The sequence below is a fragment of the Oncorhynchus clarkii genome, chromosome 24 (genome assembly GCF_045791955.1).
Source record: "Oncorhynchus clarkii lewisi isolate Uvic-CL-2024 chromosome 24, UVic_Ocla_1.0, whole genome shotgun sequence".
NCBI classification, from domain to species: Eukaryota; Metazoa; Chordata; class Actinopteri; order Salmoniformes; family Salmonidae; genus Oncorhynchus; species Oncorhynchus clarkii.
In genome coordinates, this window is record NC_092170.1 from 22,697,009 (window position 1) to 22,719,005 (window position 21,997).

Genomic DNA, 21,997 nt, shown 5'->3' on the forward strand with positions numbered 1-21,997 from the left:
CAGAGCAGCCAATTAGTAGACATGTTAGGGCATGTTGTAAATAAATTCTAGAGATTTGTGTCATGATTGTACAAACTTGAGGTAGGCCTTCTGCATGTTTTCATTAATGCCCCACATTTCAAATAATGGAACTACAGTATTTCTACAGCGGAAGGTTGCTCCGCTTACTATTTCTCTAATAATGTATCTGGCAAATATCTCTAGTTTGAATACATTACAATAAACATTAAGTTAGTTATTTGAAAAGTCCAAAATGCCTACACATTTCTTATGTGTTGTATATCTTTTGTGTACTAAAAGATTGCAGTCCTTGACTTTTTAATGAATGGCACACATATATAATGGTGCCATTCACAAATAGAAAAACAACTCTCCTCTGTATAAGACCTCCTTCCAATACACAAGTATAGCAACCATCTGTAGGTGCTTTCATCTCTACAAGTATGTGTTCATCTCAGCCTGGTGGACACACTGCTATGGGACTGTAGTTATAAAACTGTCCATCTTAGTTGTTTCAATGCATTGTTCAATATGTTTTGAAATAATCTCTTTGTGGGACTGTTGACTGGGGTTTATACGTTGTCTCCATCTAGTGCATATAAACTGTCATGATATTTTCATGCATGGGAATTCGTCAGCAGTAGGATAGTTTATTTTAGCGCACCATTCTCTTCGTCATGACATTAAGAGGTTTGCACCATAAAATCATATTTTCTAAAATATCTGCTCCCTAAAGTGAATACATGAAGGTATATGCCTGAGCCTATATTTGTCTCAGGTGTGAGGGACCACTTTGAACACACTTATTTGATTATATCCACAGAAAGGTCCAAAATAAGCTGGATATTTTTAACACATTAACACATTTTGATAAATATATTGTGGTTTGAGCCACCGTGGTGCAACTTGATGATTTGAACCCCAAATTGTAACCCCATGCATCTTTCTTTGGGACAGCAAAAACATGTTTTAATTGCATCTGGTGATTGGTTAATAAAGGTGCAATAACAAACAGGCCTAGGCCTATTGGCATATTCAAACAGGAAGTACCAGTGAGATGCTAAATGCGGAAGTGGTCCGATGAAGTGGATGCCAATCTACAGGACTGTTTCGCTAGCACAGCACATGTTATCAGGATTCATCCGATAACATTGAGGAGTTTACCACATCAGTCGCTTCATTAATAAGTGCATCAACAACTTTGTGCCCACAGTGACCGTACTTATATATAATAGCCTACTTTTTTTTTTTTTTTTTTGTCATTTAGCAGACGCTCTTATCCAGAGCGACTTACAGTTAGTGCATTCATCTTAAGGGACAATCACATATCACAGGCATGGAAAGTACATTTTTCCTCAATAACGTAGCTGTCAGTAGAGTCAGAGCTAGAAGGGGGAGTAGGGTGGTGTCAACTGCAAGTGCTGGTTAAATGTTTGGGTGAGGAGTCGTGAGGAAGAGGATTATTTAAGATACTGTTTGAAGAGGTAAGGTTTGATATGTTTTCGGGAAGATGGACAGGGCTCTGCTGTCCTCAGGGGGAAGCTGGTTCCACCATTGGGGTGCCAGGACAGAGAAGAGCTTGGACTGGGCTGAGCAGGAGCTGCCCTCCCATAGGGGTGGGAAGGCCAAGAGACCCGAGGTGGCAGAACGGAGTGCTCGGGTTAGGGTGTAGGGTTTGAGCATAGCCTGAAGGTTGGGAGGGCCAGTTCCTTGTGCTGTTCCATAGGTAAGCACCACGGTCTTGTAGTGGATGCAAGCTTCAACTGGAAGCCAGTGGAGTGTGCAGAGGAGCGGGGTGACATGAGAGTATTTTGGGGGGAGTATTTTATTAGGATCCCCATTAGCTGTTGCAGTCCTCACTAGTCGCAGGATGTCATCTGGAGAGAGAGGGGAGAAAGAGGTCAAGGTGTAGGGTAGTTCTGTGTGAGTGAGACATGTGGACTCAATAGGCTGAGTGAATGTGTAGCGGATGTCGTCAATAGTTTTTTCAAAGTGGTTGACAAAGTAATCTGCAGAGAGGGTGGAGCATTAAGGAGGGAGGAGAATGTGGAAAAGAGTTTCCGAGGGTCAGAGGCAGAAGCAAGTGGCTTCAGCAGTTCACACACCAAGTAGGCCACTGAGGAAACAGGCAGCACTTAAAAGAGATGGCCCTAGCTAGCAAAAAGACAGTACTAGACCACAACAGATAAATACAAAAAATATATATACTTATATATACTATCAATCAGATATCAGGACTCCTCTAACTATAGAATGAAGCACACTGAGATGGAGCCTGAGAAGCTCAGAAAAGAGATGAAACCACTTCCCCTTAATACAGCCACTGATTACCAAAACAAATCACAAATTGCCCTGCCCATTGAACCCGGTTGATGTGCCAACAACGATCTGCAAATTATGAGCAGTCAGCAGTTCACACACCAAGTAGGCCACTGGCAAAACAGACAGCACTTAAAGGAAATGGTGGCCCTAGCTAGCAAAAAGACAGTATTAGACCACAACAGATAAAGACAAAAAAATTATGCTTATCACTCCTGGATATAGCAGGAGTCCTCTAGCTATAGAATGAATACAGTACCGTAGGCAACAGCCACACTGAGCTAAAGGCAAGAGCTGCCGCTTTCAAGGAGCGGGACACTAATCCAGATGCTTCTCGTTGTACGACCTCAGACCAGCAAACTCAGAGCATGCCCTGACCAGCTGACAAGTGTCTTCACTGACTTTTTAAACCTATCCTTGACCCGGTCTGTAATACCAAGTTGTTTCAAGCAGACTACCATAGTCCCCGTGCTCAAAGACGCCAAGATAACCTGCCTAAATGACTATCGCCCTGTAGCACTCCCATATATAGCTATGAAATGCTTTGAAAGGCTGGTCATGGCTCACATCAACACCTTCATCCAAGACACACTGGACCCACTCCAGCTCACATACCGCTCCAACAGATCCACAGATGACACAATCTCTATTGCACTCCACACTGCCCTCACCCACCTGGACAAAATGAATACATATGTAAGAATGCTGTTCATTGATTACAACACTATAGTCCCCTCCAAGCTCATCACCAAGATCAGGACCCTGCGGCTGAACACCTCCCTCTGCAACTGGATCCTGGACTTCCTGACGTACCGCCCCCAGGTGGTGAGGGTAGGCAGCAACACATTCACCACTCTGACCATCAACACGGGGGCCTCTCAGGGATGTGTGCTTGGTACCCACCAGTACCCCTGTTCACCCACAACTGCGTGGCCGCAAATGACTCCAATACCATCATCAAGTTTGCTGATGACACGATGGTGGTAGGACTGATTCCCGATGACAATGAAGCAGCCTATAGGGAGGAGGTCAGAGACCTGGCTGTGTGGTGCCAGGACAACAACTTCTCTTCAACGTCAGCAAGACAAAAGAGCTGATTGTGGGATACAGGAAACGCAGGGGTGAGCACGCCCTCATCCACATAAATGGGGCTGTGGTGGAGTGGGTCGAGAGAATCAAGTTCGTCGGTGTCCACATCACTAAGGAATTAACATGGTCCCCCACAAACCCACACAGCCTCTTGCCCCTAAAGAAGCTGAAAAGATTTGTCATGGACCCTCAAAAAGTTATACATCTGTGCCATTGAGAGCATTTAAAAAATACATCTAGATTTATTTTACCCCCTTTTTCTCCCCAATTCCGGGATATCCAATTGGTAGTTACGATCTTGTCTCATCGCTGCAACTCCCCAACGGACTTGGGAGAGGCAACGGTCAAGAGCCATGTGTCCTCCAAAACATGACCTGCCAAGCCACACTGCTTCTTGACACACTGTCGGTGGAAACACCGTCCAACTGACAATCAGAGTCAGCTTGCAGGCGCCCTGCCCGCCACAAGGAGTAACTAGAGCACGATGAGGCAAGGAAATCCCCAGCCAGGTCCTCCCCTAACCCGGACGACGTTGCGCCAATTGTGTGCCGCCCCATGGGGCTCCCGGTCATGGCCCCCGAAGCTGTAGTGGTGCCTTAGACCGCTGCACCACTCGGGAGGACATTGAGAGCATCTTGACTGGCTGCATCAGCTCGTGCTAAGAGCAACTGGAAGGCATCCTAATGCAAGGCGCTGCAGAGGGTGATGAGTACAGCCCAGTACATCACTGGGGCCGAGCTCCCTGCCATCCAGGTCTTCTATACAAGGCGGTATGAGAGGAAGGCCCAAAAAATGGTCAAAGACTCCAGCAATGCAAGCGGTACCAGTGTACCGAGTCTGGATTCAACAGGGCCCTGCTAAACAAGACTGCTAAATAGCTAATCAAATGCATTGACCCTCTTTTGCACTAACTCTCTTGCACTGACTCTATGCTTATGTAACAGTATAACTTTAGACCATCCCCTCGCCCATACCCGGGCGTGAACCAGGGACCCTCTGCACACATCAACAACAGTCACCCACAAAGCATCGTTACCCATCGCTCCACAAAAGCCACGGCCCTTGCAGAGCAAGGGGAACCACTACTTCAAGGTCTCAGAGCAAGTGATGTCACCGATTGAAACGCTATTTAGTGCGCACCACCGCTAACTAGCTAGCCGTTTCACATCCGTTACACATACACACACTGGACTCTACCCATACATGCACACATACTTACACTGACACCCCAACGCACACATACATATGTGTGCATTTATTATCTATCCTGTTGCCTAGTCACTTTACCCCTGGATGATGTCAAAGCTAAAACTGGTTAAAAATGTATAAAAAATGAAAATATGCCAAGAGTGTGCAAAGCTGTCATCAAGGCAAAATGTTGCTACTTTAAAGAATCTCAAACATAAAATATTTTTTGATTTGTTAAACACTTTTTTGGTTACTACATGACTCCATGTGTGTTATTTCATAGTTTTGATGTCTTCACTATTATTCTACAATGTAGAAAATAGTAAAAATAAGGAAACACCCTTGAATGAGTAGGTGTCCAAAGTTCTGACTGGTACTATATATGTATATATATTTAACTCTGCATTGTTGGAAAAATACATAAGTAAGCAGTTCACTGTTAGTCTACACCTGTTATTTACGAAGCATGAGACAAATACAATTCGATTTTATTTTGATTTGGTGTGCAGTCGGTTCGGTCACCCATTCATACTGTAGCTTTAAGAAATGCATGCACGAGTTCTGCAGTATAGAACTTGTTCAGAGATGTTTGGAGGAGACCATTCGATATAGGATTATGTCTCGCGTGTACAGTTTCTCGGAATATTTATGTTGGAAAGTGGATACTGGATAGTCCTATACATTCATCTGATCACCCCAGTACAGGTCTCCCGTTTTAGAGACAGTCAAGCAGCGACGTTTGCACTACAAAATATGAGAGGGTGGAGAGGACAGGGCAGATGCCGCACAATGCGTGAGTCTGATGATTGTGGTGGAATCTTTCTCGGATGTAAGTATCCCTGTTCGTATAGGCTTCTGCGGCATCAACCGTATTCTGAAAAATGCAAACTGGTTGATGCTGTTCTTTCCCCGTATCATGAATATGTTATTGTTTGTTTACGAGTAGGGTAGCCAAATAGGCCTAGCAATGTGCCCTTCGTTTGTTGCACACAACAGTGTCAGTCTTTCATAGATCATATTTTGCGAAAAGGTTTGTTGACATGCTAAGCATAAAAAAATGTCAACGCGTGGAGATTAATCGTTTAAAGTGCTGAAAGTCCTTGATTACGGTTGGGTGATGTCATTTTTCTACGTTGCAGTGGATACTGATGCCAATTGCACTGCACCAAAATCATAAATATTATCGAAGCATTTTCAGAGATGATTACTTTATATTTAATTATACAACTACTTAATTCTAAAGACTATAACATAGATGAGAAACTGAAATTGATTTACTACAGACATAGAAAGTGTAACATATAACCTAATGCATCACCTGCAAAATATTCATATTATAACCATAGCTTATTTTGCAACCCATAATAATATGGGTTTATATGAGAAAGTAGCTAGATGGACGCAATTTGAGAGGGACTGCAATGTGTTTCTAATCTTGTTACTGTCGTGACTACAACTACCAGAGTTCATTAGCTTCTCACCAGCAGTCCAGCCAACCCGCAACAGACGCAGTTATCACATGCACTGATAATACATTATTAGAAACAGCGCCTTTGAAGGAATTACCATGTAGGAAGTAGCCTCACAAATTTGCTTGCTTACGACTTCCATATCTATAATTTTCAGAAACACAGATTCTATTGAAAAGATACAGCTGGATTACAAGATCATGAAACGAATGTCTTGGCGGGATACAAGTGAGTGGCCGTTTTACTGAATAGCTGATAACTGAGCACCGCAGTGATACATTGTAGCCTTAGCGGGGGACCCATTGAGGGGGAATGGCTAAATGAAGCTTCTTACAACCGCAACATTGGCTAACTGTACGTATCCTATGGAATGTAAACCAATAACAATAAATATACATTAGATAAGTGACTCGAGTGAAAACGTTGTGAGGTGTATTGTGAGAAAATAACGGTCCTGTTTGTTTGTATGACAGTCTTTTCCCGGGTGGAGTTTCCCAACGCTCAGTGCAGAAGATAGAAAGAAGTCAAATGAATGTGTACGTGGGGACATAGCACGAAAAAGGCTTAGAAGTGATGGCAAACTGTCGAGACCCATGGTAAGTTCGATGTTTACACATTTCAAATTTAAACATGGGGGCTGAAGTAGGCCTAATCATCAACATCCCCAATCAAACGTTATGTCAACTGCTGTTAAACTATGTTGAGGTGTTAACTCACCATTATTCTCTCTATAACCAATTAGTTATACATTGCAGTATTCAGCACCTGTCTTGACACCCTGGAATCAGATGTCACAATCACCTATAAAATAAAGGCCTAATCACCTATAAAATAAAGGCCTAATCACCTATAAAATAAAGGCCTAATGTAATTTCTGAAGTGTCTATAGAAGACGCATTGCCATTATAGTGAACCTTTGTCTAGAACATGTTCCATCCATCTCACTGTTGAATGCCCCACCCATTTTCTTGTAGAAATATGGACATTGCAGAGATGGCAGCTTGATTCAAGTGGTTTGCAGAATAGGCAAAGCTATTACCCTTTATTGCTGCCTGCACAATCAATATTTGTTGCATAAGTAAATATATGCATACAGATCTCTGTATTTAGTTACTCAGACAGAGCCTAAATAGAGTTATAAACAGTGTTATTGCTACACTAGAAGATATTACTGTCAGGATCTAGCTATTCTCTTTCGGGAAAGTGCTGATATTTGTACTTGAGTGCACATGGCCTATGTCCATATTGCCTTTCACCATCTTGAACCTTTTGGGATTGGTGGTCATTTTTCTGACAGTATTTCTCAGATGCAGAGGAGAAAACACAAGAAACACAAGCAATATTGAAACGTTAGATAACAAATGGATGTGACTTAGGTTATATACTCAGGTTTCTCTTTAATCAATACAAACTGCAAGCAAGCATTGCTGACCCCATTGTTCCCTATGTTTAAGTGCTACCAGTATTCTGTGCTCTTTACATATCAATAGAAGAGCCATCTGGTCTTGTGAACTCAGGATGACCAAGGAAACATGTACACTACAATTATACACAAATTTAAATATGTGATGGAATCAGTGCACTACTTGAATAATATCGTCCCTGAACATCACCATGTAAGCTTGACGTTGCTTTATGCCTGTGACCTACCAAATGAAGAATGCCGTCTATGATTTACTGTGCCATTCTTTCCAGGACAAAGAAATAACTAATACATGGATTTTTTTGTGTATATTCTAGGTTGCCATGGGTGACAGTCCGTCATGAGTATATTGGCCAGAGGGCCTACCAGGTCCCTCATTCTGCAGCTGTTAGGGACATCAAGCAACTCATCTATGAAGAAAGCGACCTGCCTGTCATCGAGCAGCAGCTGGTTCACAATGGGAAAGTGGTAGGTAAAAAAGCAATTTTACAAATTGTAGCTATTTTCATTACTGAAATGACCGAAAATGTAGTTTGGCATAGTTTGACTACAGTAGATTAAATGCTTGACATGAGAGCACAATGGTAAAATTCATTGACAAGAGACAATCCCTTGTCTGTACATACATCCTGTGTGAGACACTATTGTTTAATCTCGTCTGCTTCTCATACTCCTCCATTGTTTATTGTTGTGTGATGTATTTAAAAGGTCTTTAATAGAGTAAGTTAAAGTGCATCCTGAGGGTGCGTTTGTAAATTCACTCTGGCTATCTACTCCGATTTCAGAGCATTCTCGTCTGGGTGTACCAGAACGCAGAATAATTGATTAATTTACGAACGCTCAACACCCGTTGAATATGACTGGTGTCGGTAAAAAACATAATTAAATTAGTTACATGCTAACCAGACCACTTGCGCCATCGCGTGCATGTTGATTTTGCCCACCCACACCAGACGCGGTCAGGACATGCAAGTATAAATATCAAAACAAACTCTGAACCAACTATATTAATTTGAGGACAGGTCGAAAAGCATTAAACATTTCTGGCAATTTAGCTAGCTAGCTTGCTGTTGCTAGCTAATTTGTCCTGGGATATAAACAATGGGTTGTTATTTTACCTGAAATGCACAAAGTCCTCTACTCCGACAATTAATCCACAGATAATAGGATAAACCATGTTGGTTTCTAGTAATCTCTCCTCCTTCAGGCTTCTTCTTCTTTGGACTTTATATGGCGATTGGCAACCAACTTTAAGGTGCATTACCACCACCAACTACTCTGGAGTGTGGACCTCAGTTAATTTTTCAATCACCCAGTGTGGGTATATGCTTCTAAAAACCAATGAGGATATGGGAGAAGAGGGACTTGCAGTGCGACAAGCGTCACAAATATAACCAAGTTCTATTTTAGCGCCTGGCCATGCAGATGCTCGCGAGCAATGTGGGTGCATTGATTAAATAACATATATGTGTCAATTATTTTGCAAAGCTCACACACCCAATGCGAGCGGTGTGGTCAGCATGTTACAGTCACCAACGTTCTAGATAACATGAAAATAGTCTAACCAGCTCTGTAGGGAAAGTAAAATGGTCAGAGGGAGATGTTTTCTCATTTATGTCTGGAATGAGCTAGCAAGCTAGCTACAGTGCCTTGCGAAAGTATTCGGCCCCCTTGAACTTTGCGACCTTTTGCCACATTTCAGGCTTCAAACATAAAGATATAAAACTGTATTTTTTTGTGAAGAATCAACAACAAGTGGGACACAATCATGAAGTGGAACGACATTTATTGGATATTTCAAACTTTTTTAACATATAAAAAACTGAAAAATTGGGCGTGCAAAATTATTCAGCCCCCTTAAGTTAATACTTTGTAGCGCCACCTTTTGCTGCGATTTCAGCTGTAAGTCGCTTGGGGTATGTCTCTATCAGTTTTGCACATTGAGAGACTGAAATGTTTTCCCATTCATCCTTGCAAAACAGCTCGAGCTCAGTGAGGTTGGATGGAGAGCATTTGTGAACAGCAGTTTTCAGTTCTTTCCACAGATTCTCGATTGGATTCAGGTCTGGACTTTGACTTGGCCATTCTAACACCTGGATATGTTTATTTTTGAACCATTCCATTGTAGATTTTGCTTTATGTTTTGGATCATTGTCTTGTTGGAAGACAAATCTCCGCCCCAGTCTCAGGTCTTTTGCAGACTCCATCAGGTTTTCTTCCAGAATGGTCCTGTATTTGGCTCCATCCATCTTCCCATCAATTTTAACCATCTTCCCTGTCCCTGCTGAAGAAAAGCAGGCCCAAACCCTGATGCTGCCACCACCATGTTTGACAGTGGGGATGGTGTGTTCAGCTGTGTTGCTTTTACACCAAACATAACGTTTTGCATTGTTGCCAAAAAGTTCAATTTTGGTTTCATCTGACCAGAGCACCTTCTTCCACATGTTTGGTGTGTCTCCCAGGTGGCTTGTGGCAAACTTTAAACGACACTTTTTATGGATATCTTTAAGAAATGGCTTTCTTCTTGCCACTCTTCCATAAAGGCCAGATTTGTGCAATATACGACTGATTGTTGTCCTATGGACAGAGTCCTCCACCTCAGCTGTAGATCTCTGCAGTTCATCCAGAGTGATCATGGGCCTCTTGGCTGCATCTCTGATCAGTCTTCTCCTTGTATGAGCTGAAAGTTTAGAGGGGCGGCCAGGTCTTGGTAGATTTGCAGTGGTCTGATACTCCTTCCATTTCAATATTATCGCTTGCACAGTGCTCCTTGGGATGTTTAAAGCTTGGGAAATCTTTTTGTATCCAAATCCGGCTTTAAACTTCTTCACAACAGTATCTCGGACCTGCCTGGTGTGTTCCTTGTTCTTCATGATGCTCTCTGCGCTTTTAACGGACCTCTGAGACTATCACAGTGCAGGTGCATTTATACGGAGACTTGATTACACACAGGTGGATTGTATTTATCATCATTAGTAATTTAGGTCAACATTGGATCATTCAGAGATCCTCACTGAACTTCTGGAGAGAGTTTGCTGCACTGAAAGTAAAGGGGCTGAATAATTTTGCACGCCCAATTTTTCAGTTTTTGATTTGTTAAAAAAGTTTGAAATATCCAATAAATGTCGTTCCACTTCATGATTGTGTCCCACTTGTTGTTGATTCTTCACAAAAAAATACAGTTTTATATCTTTATGTTTGAAGCCTGAAATGTGGCAAAAGGTCGCAAAGTTCAAGGGGGCCGAATACTTTCGCAAGGCACTGTAACTTTAGCCAGTTAGCTTGGGTGCTTGACTGCAGTTGTGAGTGTGAGGGCAGAACGCTTGGATCAACCCTACTCCTTGGACAGAGCATCCAGTGTGCGGTCTGAATGCTCCGAGAGCGAAAAGCTTACGAATGGACAATCTGACAACGCTCTGAAATTATGAAAGCCCAAAGCACACTCCTGCACTCCATAGTGAATTCCCGAACACACCCGACGTCAATGTAGGCTACATAAGTGCTGGTTAGATTGTCAGAAAATATGTGTTCTACTAGTAAGCAACATTGGCCACTTTGTTTGACTACATAACAACAAAAACATCCAGAAATGTAGGGATTTAGGGAATGTATCACAGCCAGTGCTGCTGATTAAATACCCATTGTGTTTCCAGGGCAGGATTAGAACTCATGACATTCCATGTTTTGTTTTTAGTGTTGATATCTTTGTGCAGTCAAGCCTGTCTCTTTCCAACATGTCCTTATTCAATATTGGAACATGTTAATACCATCTTCATTATATCACATTCTGTGCATTGACCTGGTCAAATGTCCCCTTACTATAGTGGCTGAGGGAATAACATGATGTATTTCCTTGATTAATATTTTCCCCAACAGATACATTTCCAAAGTATTTAATGGCTCTCCATTGCGACAACAACATTACAATGACGTAATCTTCACCATTAACAATTTCATCATTGAGAGGACTACTTTTTATTGGTTTATCACCAGTCTGATAGGACAGTGTATTGATTCAATAGTTTCAAGGCCCTTTGGTTTTTATCTCTTGATAGAATTCCAGTCATTGTGATCAAGAGTGCCTTTGATTACAGACACAGTTATTTTTCATGTTTTGCAAAAGTAGGCTCTATGTGATGTAGCCTGTGATGTATTCTCTAATATGAGATTAAGGCAAACTAATTTATTCAGGTATGTACATTCACATATATGATCAGTGAAGCTTGATGACAGGTCTCACCTATTGCTAAACTAGGCAACTATACTGAACAATAATTTTAACGCAACATGTAAAGTGTTGGTCCCATGTTTCATGAGCTGAAATAAAACATCCCATAAATGTTCCATACGCACAAAAAGCTTATTTCTCTAAAATGTTATGCACAAATTTGTTTACATCCCTGTTAGGGAGCATTTCTCCTTTGTCAGGTGTGGCAAATCAATAAGCAAATTAAACAGCATGGTCATTACACAGGTGTACCTTGTGCTGGGGACAAGGCCACTCTAAAATGTGCAGTCTAATACACGCAGTCAGTCAGGAAAGCAAAGGCCAGCTTCTTCAGGCAGAAATTTGCATCCTGTAGCTTTAACTCCAAAAAGTTCTGGGACAAAATAAATTCTGTCCTATTGTTTATGGCCTATAGAACAAACATTTAAGAGATCAGATTTTTTGTTTATTAATACTTTGCTACAATGACACAGTTATCTACCCACCTCATTCCTTTCTTTTAGCATGTGCACGTAGTAAGTACACCATCATGCTTTCGGGATACGTGTCTTTTCAGATTCCACAATGATTCTTTAGTTGTGGACACTACATCACTGCACTACCTCTCTTACGCTTGGTCCTCATCTTTGTAAGTCACTGTGAGTTTAATCAGTTTCTTTCTGAAAATATTTAGTGAACTCCATGACAGTAGCTAAAGCAAGGGGCTATAGCAGCACACAAGTAGACTACAAATGCATGCAGGGCCGGGCATGCCCTGAGCTCGTGAAGTGAGCGCTACTGAAGCGAAATTGGAGCATAGGCGAGAAGACCTATGCTTCAGTCTTTGGGAATTTTGCTCTGCGCTCCAGTCAAATTGGGCACACTCCGCTCCAGCTCCACTCCACTCTGCTCACATACTCTGGTCTGGGGATGGGTTGCTGAGGAGTATTTCTGTCTGTTTAAAGCCCTTTTGTGGGGAAAAACTAATTCTGATTGGCTGTGCCCTTGCCCAGTCATGCGAAATCCATAGATTAGGGCCTAATTAAGTTATTTCAATTGACTGATTTCCTTATATGAACTCTAACTCAGTAAAATCTTTGAAATTGTTGCATGTTGCGTTTATGTTTATGTTCAGTAAGTCCTAGGCCTCCTGCTCCTAAGAGCAGGAGGCCTACCAGGAATCAGGAACCATTTCAGGTATTCACACTCCATGAGACCACCACAGTTCAGGATTAAGGTTTGGGATTAGACAACTGAGTGTTTGCTGCTACAGATTGTTCACCATGCGCGGGTCTTGGTGGCTATGTGCATTATGGGATAGAGTTTTATCTCCCGTTCTTTCATGGAAAGCCCTCCTGTGTGCCTAGCTCATATTAATAGGAAGCATGACTGCGCAGACAACTTTCTTTGTCACTTATGCTCTTATCATGTTACACATTACATTTTGTAGCTAATCATAACTTTGATCAACATTTACATGATCTGTAGTAGGTACATGTTTACAGTTTTAGCATTGTATTCTATGTTGTGTTGCAAAACGTGGGTTGTATGCCATGATTAACATGATTGCAGGACCCACTGTTTAGCTGAGCCTTTACTGACTGAAGGAAAGGAGCAGGTGGATCCCTGCCGTCAGCCCCTCTGATGTCACCCTCAGAAATTAGCCACAGTCCACGCCCACAAACTATCCTAGATCAGCTGCAATACCCACAGGGAGCCCTCTCTCTGCCCAGTCTAACAGAGTTGAGAAGGGTATCTGACTGACTTTTATGCAAGTTGAGATCTAATTTATTTGATTTGATTATGAACACAGCTATCTATCTGAAGGGTTGGCTCTGTCCCAGCGTCCATACTTAGCTTGGTAATGTCTTACTTAAGGGTGTAACAAGTTTAGACTTAGTCTCCATATTCTTCAGTGTGCCTCTGAGAGTCAGCTGACTCTGAAAAAATCATTAACTAAGATGGTTAAGTAACCATCTGAAGGAGAAAAAAACACTGAATGTCAACTGTAAACTGAAAACATTAAAGTTCTTTGGAGAATTAGGGGCTTTGAAGCTTTTCAAGCTCAGAGGTAGGACATGGCACCACTACCAGTATCGTATTAGTAGGCCTATTATGGTCAGTCAGAATATACTACGATTCATGCCTGCTTCAATCAGATTGAAAGCCCTGCCTTCTCTTTCAACCTTTTACACCATTTTTTTGCTATTATTATACACATCTCATTGGCTCAACAATGGGGCCATTCATTGGCAGGTTAAGACCAACAACCTTAATGCACTCTCACTCACAAGATTACATGGTTCATTTAGGCCTAGCCTAGTACCTGACCTGTGTTGAATTTAGTTGCTGAGTGAGATCTTGTGATTGCACATGATCAAATCAAAATGTATTTGTCACATGAGCCAAATACAACAGGTGTAGACCTTACTGTGAAATGCTTACTTACAAGCCCTTAAAGCCTTAACCAACAATGCAGTTTTAAGAAAAATGTAAAAGAGAAATAACGAGGCTATATATAGGGGGTACCGGTACAGAGTCAATATGCCGGGGTACAGGTTAGTTGAGGTAATTGAGGTAATATGCACATGTAGGTAGGGTAAAGTGACTATGCATAGATAATAAACAGTGAGTAGCAGCAGCGTAAAAATAAAGAAGCTTTGTGGGCACTATGGTGTTGGACTCTGAGCTGTAGTCAATGAACAGCATTCTCACATAGGTGTTCCTTTTGTCCAGGTGGGAAAGGGCCGTGTTGAGTACAATGGAGATCATTCGTCATCTGTGGATCTGTTGGGGCGGTATGTAAATTGGAGTGGGTCTAGGGTTTCTGGGATGATGGTGTTGATGTGAGCCATGACCAAACTTTCAAAGCTCTTCATGGTTACAGACGTGAGTGCTACGGGTCAGTAGTCATTTAGGCAGGTTACCTTGGTGTTCTTGGGGACAGGGACTATGGTGGTCTGCTTGAAACATGTAGGTATTACAGACTCAGCCAGGAACAGGTTGAAAATATCAGTGAAGACACTTGCCATTTGGTCAGTACATGCTCCGAGCACATGTCCGGATAATCCGTCTGGCCCTGAGGCCTTGTGAATGTTGACCTGTTTAAAGGTCTTACTCACAACAGCTACAGCGAGCGTGATCACACAGTCGTCAGGAACAGCTGGTGCTCTCATGCATGCTTCAGTGTTGCTTGCCTCGAAGCGCGCATAGAAGTCGTTTAGCTCGTCTGGTAGGCTTGTGTCACTGGGCAGCCCGTGGCTTGGCTTGGCTTTGTAGTTCATAATAGTTTACAAGCCCTGCCACATCTGACGAGTGTTGGAGCTCGTGTAGTAGGATTCAATCTCAGTCCTGTATTTACGCTTTGCCTGTTTGGTTGGTTCGTCTGAGGGCATAGCGGGATTTCTTATAAGCGTCCTGATTGGACGTATGGACATACATTTGTCTTATTTTATTGAGTTTGTCCACAAGGCCTATGTTTTGTCCATTTGCAATATATGATCATATATGTGTTCGGCTTCTGAACACAAAAATCAGTGAACCATGACCAAATGGCATAAAAATGTCCAAAAGGAATGTATAAGTATTGAAGGTACCAAATCAGGATGTTATATCCATTTGCCATATATGATCATAGGAAATCGGCTTCCAAACCCAAAAGTCAGTGAACCATGTCCAAATGGCATAAGAAATCTCCAAATGTCGTATATACTGACCAAATGATATATATCACTATGTTAAGCCCTGAATCAACCTAGAAGGTCTATTTGTCATGTTTGATCATAGGAAGTAAGAATTTCTCATTAATGTTGATTCAGCATGTCCATTTCGTAATGGAAGTCCATATGGATAAACATTGGCAATGGACACTGTCAACTTGCAGAAGAGCATGTTCACACTGACAGTATAGCATATGTGTGATGGACACTGTCCAATTGCTCGTTGATGTTGATTTCAGCCTGTCCATTTGGTGATGGAAAATCCCGGTTTAAATAGATTGGAAATGGACAAATGTAAACTGTCCATTTGCAATGTCTTACAATGGGCATTTACCATCACGAATTGGACATGGTCTAATATACTGCAGAAATGCCTTATTGACTGGTTCGTTGAACTCGGAATGGACGAGCAGTGATAGTGGTTCCTTTCCATTGCTCGTTGGCGCAATGAGAGAGAAGTGGGACTGTCGTTTTTTAAAATGTTTTTTGAAAAACATCCCCCTGACGCCATTTGGAGCCATATTAAAAATACGCTCCTAGTAACCTGTTCAATTACCAGGTGCACGACTGTAAATTTGCAATGTCTTACAATGGACATTTACCATCACGAATTGGACATGCTCTAATATACTGCAGAAATGCCCAATTGACCGGCTTGTTGAACTCGGGATGGCCGAGCAGTGATAGTGGTTCCTCTCCATCGCTCGTTGGTGTTGATTTCAGCCTGTCCATTTGATGATGGAAAATCCCTCATTAAATACATTGGAAATGTACACTGTCCATTTGTAATATAAAATGTACAATGCCAATATATTATACGGCCATCAAGTCAGCCATCAGTCAATAAGATAACTTACTTTGTTGAACTCTTTTAGAAGCCAACTATCACATATTTCAGAGCTGGCCCACAATTCATAGCGCCTTCTGTTAAAACCATAAAAAAACATAGTTACATTCGAGCTGCGGATCCTGTTCTGACATTATGTGTAGGCCTAGCTGAGGGACCCCGGATCCCGAGTTTTGGGTCGATAGGTTATTCAGAGCCCGAGTAGCGACCTTAATTAGTGCTGAAAATTCACTTCGTCCGGGCATTGCTACAGGTTCCCTGAAAGAGCTATCGGACAGAAACCTTAGGGTCCAAGGCTGTCTTGTGATTCTGGGACTTTTTTAAGTGACGTCAATTTTGCGACGTTAAAAATGAATTGAAGTTAGTGCAAATGGACAAGGCTGTTTCTCGGCATGAAAACTTTTTAGAGCCACATAACTCACAGTGCACTACAAACTGAATCCCTAGAACAGGTTTATAAAGTTTCAGAGCTCTAGGTCTGACGGTTCTTTGATGGTTCGAACGCAGGTAACTATTGCAGGCTGCAGGCTGTAGGCTGTGTCAGTAAGCCCCACACTGTGTCACTCCACAATGACTGTGTGGGTGGGTGAGTACAGAAAATCACATAGAGCACCTGAAACCTGTCTTAACGAAATTCGCCTTAACTGGATCTGTAACTTTTTGGAAAAAAGCACATTTGTTTAGCCATCACTAAACGGACGTTGTATGATTTCTCGTCAATTACGATAGATAAATGTCTGGTTCTTTTTTTCCTTACACTGTAGGTTTATGTACTTTAATGTGAAGTGGTCAAATTAGCACTGTATTACCGTTTTTCACCTTTAATCCTAGAAAATGGGCATTAACTCAGAGCGTTGCGGCTTCGACACCATTTTGTTTCTGTACATTTGGTTTAAGTACATTTGGCCAAACCTGTGTTCACCAAGTTTCATCTTTGAAGTCTTTTCCATTTACAAGAAACGTCCGTGTCCGTTTGGTGATGTTTTGTCAATTTGCAATAAGCAGCCAGTCACCATCTGGTGGAATCAGCCTATTTTAATAACACCTGCGGACGTCTAGTAAGGGACCGTACATTTGCAATATGGAGATCCTCCTCAACCATACGGGAAATGCCACTCATGCCCCTTATGCAGGTGAGCAAAACCTTAAGACTTCCTTAATATTTGTTTTTGCGCACCAGCTGTTATTGACAAATAGACACAGACCGCGCATCAGCAAGACTGAACAGATGCCTCCGGTAAGACGAGGGGTAGCAGTCTGTGTCTCGTTAAAGAAAAAAATATTTGTTTGAGGTGAGTAAACGCTGTTCTGATATCCAGAAACTGTTTTTGGTCATAAAAGACGGTGACAAAAACATTGTGTACAAAATAAGTTACAACAACGTGAAAAAACACACAAAATAGCACAATTGGTTAGGAGCCTGTAAAACGGCAGCCATTTCCTCCGGCGCCATCCTCATTTATTTAAACTATTAGACTAATCGTTTACATATCAGTAACAATATTGTACAAACCATGGCCAGCAAGAAAAAGTGACAATCGGTATTAGCCAGTCAGTTACAGTATGTGAGTAGTCAGACGGCCTCTGTGATGAGAGGTTTGGTTTGCAGAGCAGGGCTCGTCGTGCTGGACTGCTTGTTCATGTGCCAGAAGTGCTGAGCGAAGCAAGTGACGCTGCAGATGAGGGTTTTCACCTTGGAGAGCGAGAGATAATGGTCTTAGTGTAAGCCTACCTGCCTGCTGCTGGTGCACGTCCAGCCTGCTCTGTTCAGTATCGATCCTGTTAGGTGCAGAGGGGGATTGTGTATCACACTAACACCTGTGCAATAACGCCAACCCAAGATTTTACCTGGTTGACAGTCAAATGTACTTCATTATGCTGTGAAGATTGTTCAATTTAATGGTCTTGTGCATTATGATCATAGGCTGCCTATATGGCAGCGAATAAATAAATGTGATCTGATGTGCAATTCAAGATATTTGTCAGGTTATTAATCGTTTGAAGCATTCATATTTAGGGTTTTGCATACAAGATGTTAATTACAGGTCCAGTGCAGTTACTAAAGCTTAAGGACAAGCATATTGTATAGTACTCATGGTGTGTTCTGTCTCCCCTAACTTCAGTTGGATGACAAAGTACAGATTGGGACCCTGGTGCCCATGGGAAGCCTTGAAGTATGCATGGCACTGGAGGGAAGGGGCCTGAAAGGGGGAGGTAAGATAATAGATTACTGGAAACAGTTCTGGGATGAATCCATTCTTACTTTTCACATAGGTGTTCATAATCCTTTAGTTTAGTTCTTCATGGGTAGTATATGTTTCACATAACATTCTATTTCACTGCTATTTTTACAGGGAGATTTGGACAGACGACACCACCATTGGTCGAGTTTTTGAAAGATATTCTAAGAAGGTATCCTGAAGGTGGACAGATTCTGAAAGTAAGTACAATGTATTAATGTTGTCTGGCTTTAACTTACTGTAAGAGTCCATAGTAGCCAAACACATGGACTCATTGATGGTGATGATGAACAACCATGCCTAGTAGTATGACATCCAGGCAAAGGTGATTATACTCTTGAGAGGAAAGCACATTGGTTTGGTTCCGAAAATAGGCCTGACACTCACTCTCACTGTTAAGACAATGGAAGCTCATTACCTAGCGACGTTCCACTCATTTCACACTGGCCTGGAAGACCTCTGGGGGAAGGAAAGGCTCCTAAAGTTTGAACCTTTCCGTGAAGATGATGGTTCAGAAGCTCTGTGACTATGTAATAGTGTGATAATGCACTGATATCGACATGCACAAAACCCAGTATGCGCATAACATCTTTCTTTATATCAGTATGTATCATATGTATTTATGTATGTACAGTATGTATGTATCTTAATGTCACAAAACAAAGCCCTGAACCTTTATATTGTTTTAAAAGATCTCAATGTTTTTCTCTGCAGGAGCTGATACAGAATGCTGAGGATGCTGGAGCCACAGAGGTTAAGTTTTTGTATGATGAGACAGAGTATGGAGTGGAGTCACTTTGGTCACATGACATGGCTCAGTATCAAGGTAGGTTTTTTATTAATTCTCACAGATTATTCAGTTGACCAGATATAGGGACATTTTTGTTTTCAGTAAGAAAAGTCGCAGAGTAGTGAGAAATTGTTTTGTTGGTTTTTCCATAGCAGCAGCAAACATCTAAAAACTGTCATCAAGATTATGATCTTATTTGGATGATCTTATTTCTTGTTTTGGTTTTAGGAACGGCCTTGTATGTGTACAATGATGCGGTGTTCACGGCTGAAGATTGGAATGGAATTCAGGAGATAGCAAGGAGCAGAAAGAGAGAGGATCCTTTGAAAGTTGGAAGATTTGGTATTGGGTTCAACTCTGTGTACCACATAACAGGTGAGGCTTTTATTGAAATATTATTTTACCTGCAAATGAGTAAGGTGATTATTCAGTATTATGTTTGATATATCCTTCAATGTGCACATTTTTTAAGTTACCTTTAATCAATAAATAAATACATTTTGTTTGAATGTTTGTTTCAGATGTCCCCAGTATATTTAGTGGAGAACAGATTGGCATGCTGGACCCTCACCAGACGCTGTTTGGTGCCCATGAGTCTGGGCAGTGTTGGAACCTGAAGACAGATATGAAGGAGATCACAGAGCTCACCGATCAGTTTGCGCCCTTCATCGGCTTATTTGGAAACTCCGGTAAACCCATCGAGGACGGCAGTTTTTCTGGAACTATGTTCCGCTTCCCCCTCCGCATTAAGCCCTCCCAGCTGAGCGCCAACATCTACAACAAAGAGAAGGTGCTGGAGCTTTTCGAGTCTTTCAAAGCCGACGCTGACACGGTGCTTCTCTTCCTCAAGAGCGTTCAGAAGGTCTCCCTGCATGTGCGTGAGTCAGACGGTACAGAACGCATGCTTTTCCAGGTGACAGCAGGAGAGAACCCAGAAGACAAGCTAGAGCGTCCTAACTCTCTAAAGACCCTGGGACTGGCCACAGACAGCTACAGCAACGGAGTGCCCAGCAGTACTGTCATGTGCGCCACCTACCAGGTCAACATCGAGACCCAGGACGAGACAGCCAAGGAGATCCAGAGGACCACCTGGCTTGTGTGTAATGGAGTGGGGGGCCGGGGCTTGTGCAGTGACCTGGACTCCCTGGCAGATGACCTGAAGTTCATCCCCACCATCGGCATCGCCCTGCCTCTCACCCGCATCGACGAGGACAAGGGTGCCACGTCTTGTTTCTTGGGGCGAGCCTTCTGCTTCCTGCCTCTCCCCCCTGGAGAGGAGAGCCTGACGGGGCTGCCGGTCCATGTCAGTGGCTTCTTTGGCCTCACAGACAATCGCAGAAGCATCAAATGGCGGGAGGTGGACCAGTGGAGGGACCCTGCAGCGCTCTGGAACGAACTCCTCATCGTCACCATCATCCCTAGGGCCTACTTCACCCTCATCATGGAGGCCATCAAGAGGATCCAAACCAAGAAGGACCAAGACTTCCCCCTCTTCCCTAGAGGTACTTACGGGGCCTGGCCAGACCTCAACCGGATCAGGCCTCGCTGGAAGCCCATACTGGAGCCTCTGTTTCATGACTTGCTACAGCAGCAGGTCATCTACTCTCTCACTAACAGCTGGATCCAGGTGGACGAGGCTGTGTTTTCAGAGCTGGACATGGACGTGGACATCACAGAGACGGTAATCAGCTACCTCCAAAGCTCAGGGATGCAGGTGGCCAGGGTGCCTGCCGCTGTAGATGCGGTCCTGGACACATACGTAATGGGGCCTGCCTCTGTGAAGAAGGTGACCCCTCATCTGGTGCGGCAGGTGATCAGGAAGGCCAAACATAAAGGGACCTCTCAGGAGAAGCTGCTTCTGCTGGAGTTTGTCCTCAGCGACAAAGGTTACAGCGACCTCATTGGACTAGAGCTGCTGCCTTTGCAAGATGAGACATTTGCAGCGTTCTCCTCCTCTGTCAGTGATAAGGATGCAATTTACATTGCTTCGGAAGAATACCCCAGGTACAGAATTTCTCTATGCCTTAGCAAAACCACAAAAAAAACACATTTGAATGCAAGTATTGTTGACTATCAGCAATATGCTAGATTGCAGCCTGTGAGCTAATATATAAAAGTGTGTACTCTCTCTTTGTTTTGTGTTAAGGTCTCTTTACCCTGGACTGGAGGGACGATTCATACTGGAGGGCATTAAACCATCAGTTATGAGCAGCCTGAAGGATGCAGCCAAAAGCAGAGGTAAATCCCCCACTCACGTCTGGGGTGTGTCAGTCATCGGAGGATCCCACCTTAATCCTAATATTAGATTTGGACACCAACATTAATTCTAGGAAATAGAATCGATGAATCTAGAAGACATGCAGTCTAAACTGTAGTTCAACATACAGTAGATTAAAATTGTTACACGGTAGCTTCACTGCCTTCACTGCCTAGTTCACCCTGTGTTCTTTGAGGGATGTGTAAGGTTCGTAGCCAGGTAGTAATAACTCCTGGTCACCCCATTCCCCTGCTGCCCCCGGGGGACATTAAACCTGGTGCACTGCTGATAGATAATTTATGACTGCTAAGTGCGTGTGTGAGCTGGCAGATGGGGGTGACTCACATTCCATTCACTGCTATCAGATTCTGGACATGCTTGCTCCCATACCCAACCAGGAGTGTGCCAAAAGGGCCTGGAGCCAGTCAGGGGGAATATGCAGATTTGTC

The 21,997-nt window shown here is 42.7% G+C and overlaps 1 protein-coding gene across 2 annotated transcripts in view; it reads left to right on the plus strand.

Annotated features, from left to right (window-relative positions):
* The first annotated feature begins 5,154 nt into the window (after nucleotides 1-5,154).
* The window catches only part of LOC139383104 (sacsin-like), a 36,165-nt gene continuing 19,322 nt past the window's right edge, over nucleotides 5,155-21,997 (plus strand). The window contains exons 1-10 of one of the 2 annotated variants that reach the window (XM_071127417.1): nucleotides 5,155-5,425; nucleotides 6,223-6,293; nucleotides 6,539-6,661; nucleotides 7,806-7,956; nucleotides 18,385-18,475; nucleotides 18,616-18,701; nucleotides 19,216-19,327; nucleotides 19,520-19,666; nucleotides 19,813-21,295; nucleotides 21,438-21,529. In XM_071127417.1, coding sequence (XP_070983518.1) covers nucleotides 6,639-6,661; nucleotides 7,806-7,956; nucleotides 18,385-18,475; nucleotides 18,616-18,701; nucleotides 19,216-19,327; nucleotides 19,520-19,666; nucleotides 19,813-21,295; nucleotides 21,438-21,529 — 2,185 coding nt within the window. In that variant the 5' untranslated portion in view covers nucleotides 5,155-5,425; nucleotides 6,223-6,293; nucleotides 6,539-6,638. Of the gene's footprint in view, nucleotides 5,426-6,145; nucleotides 6,294-6,538; nucleotides 6,662-7,805; nucleotides 7,957-18,384; nucleotides 18,476-18,615; nucleotides 18,702-19,215; nucleotides 19,328-19,519; nucleotides 19,667-19,812; nucleotides 21,296-21,437; nucleotides 21,530-21,997 lie in introns of those variants that run through there. The other variant, XM_071127416.1, reaches the window with a different exon arrangement.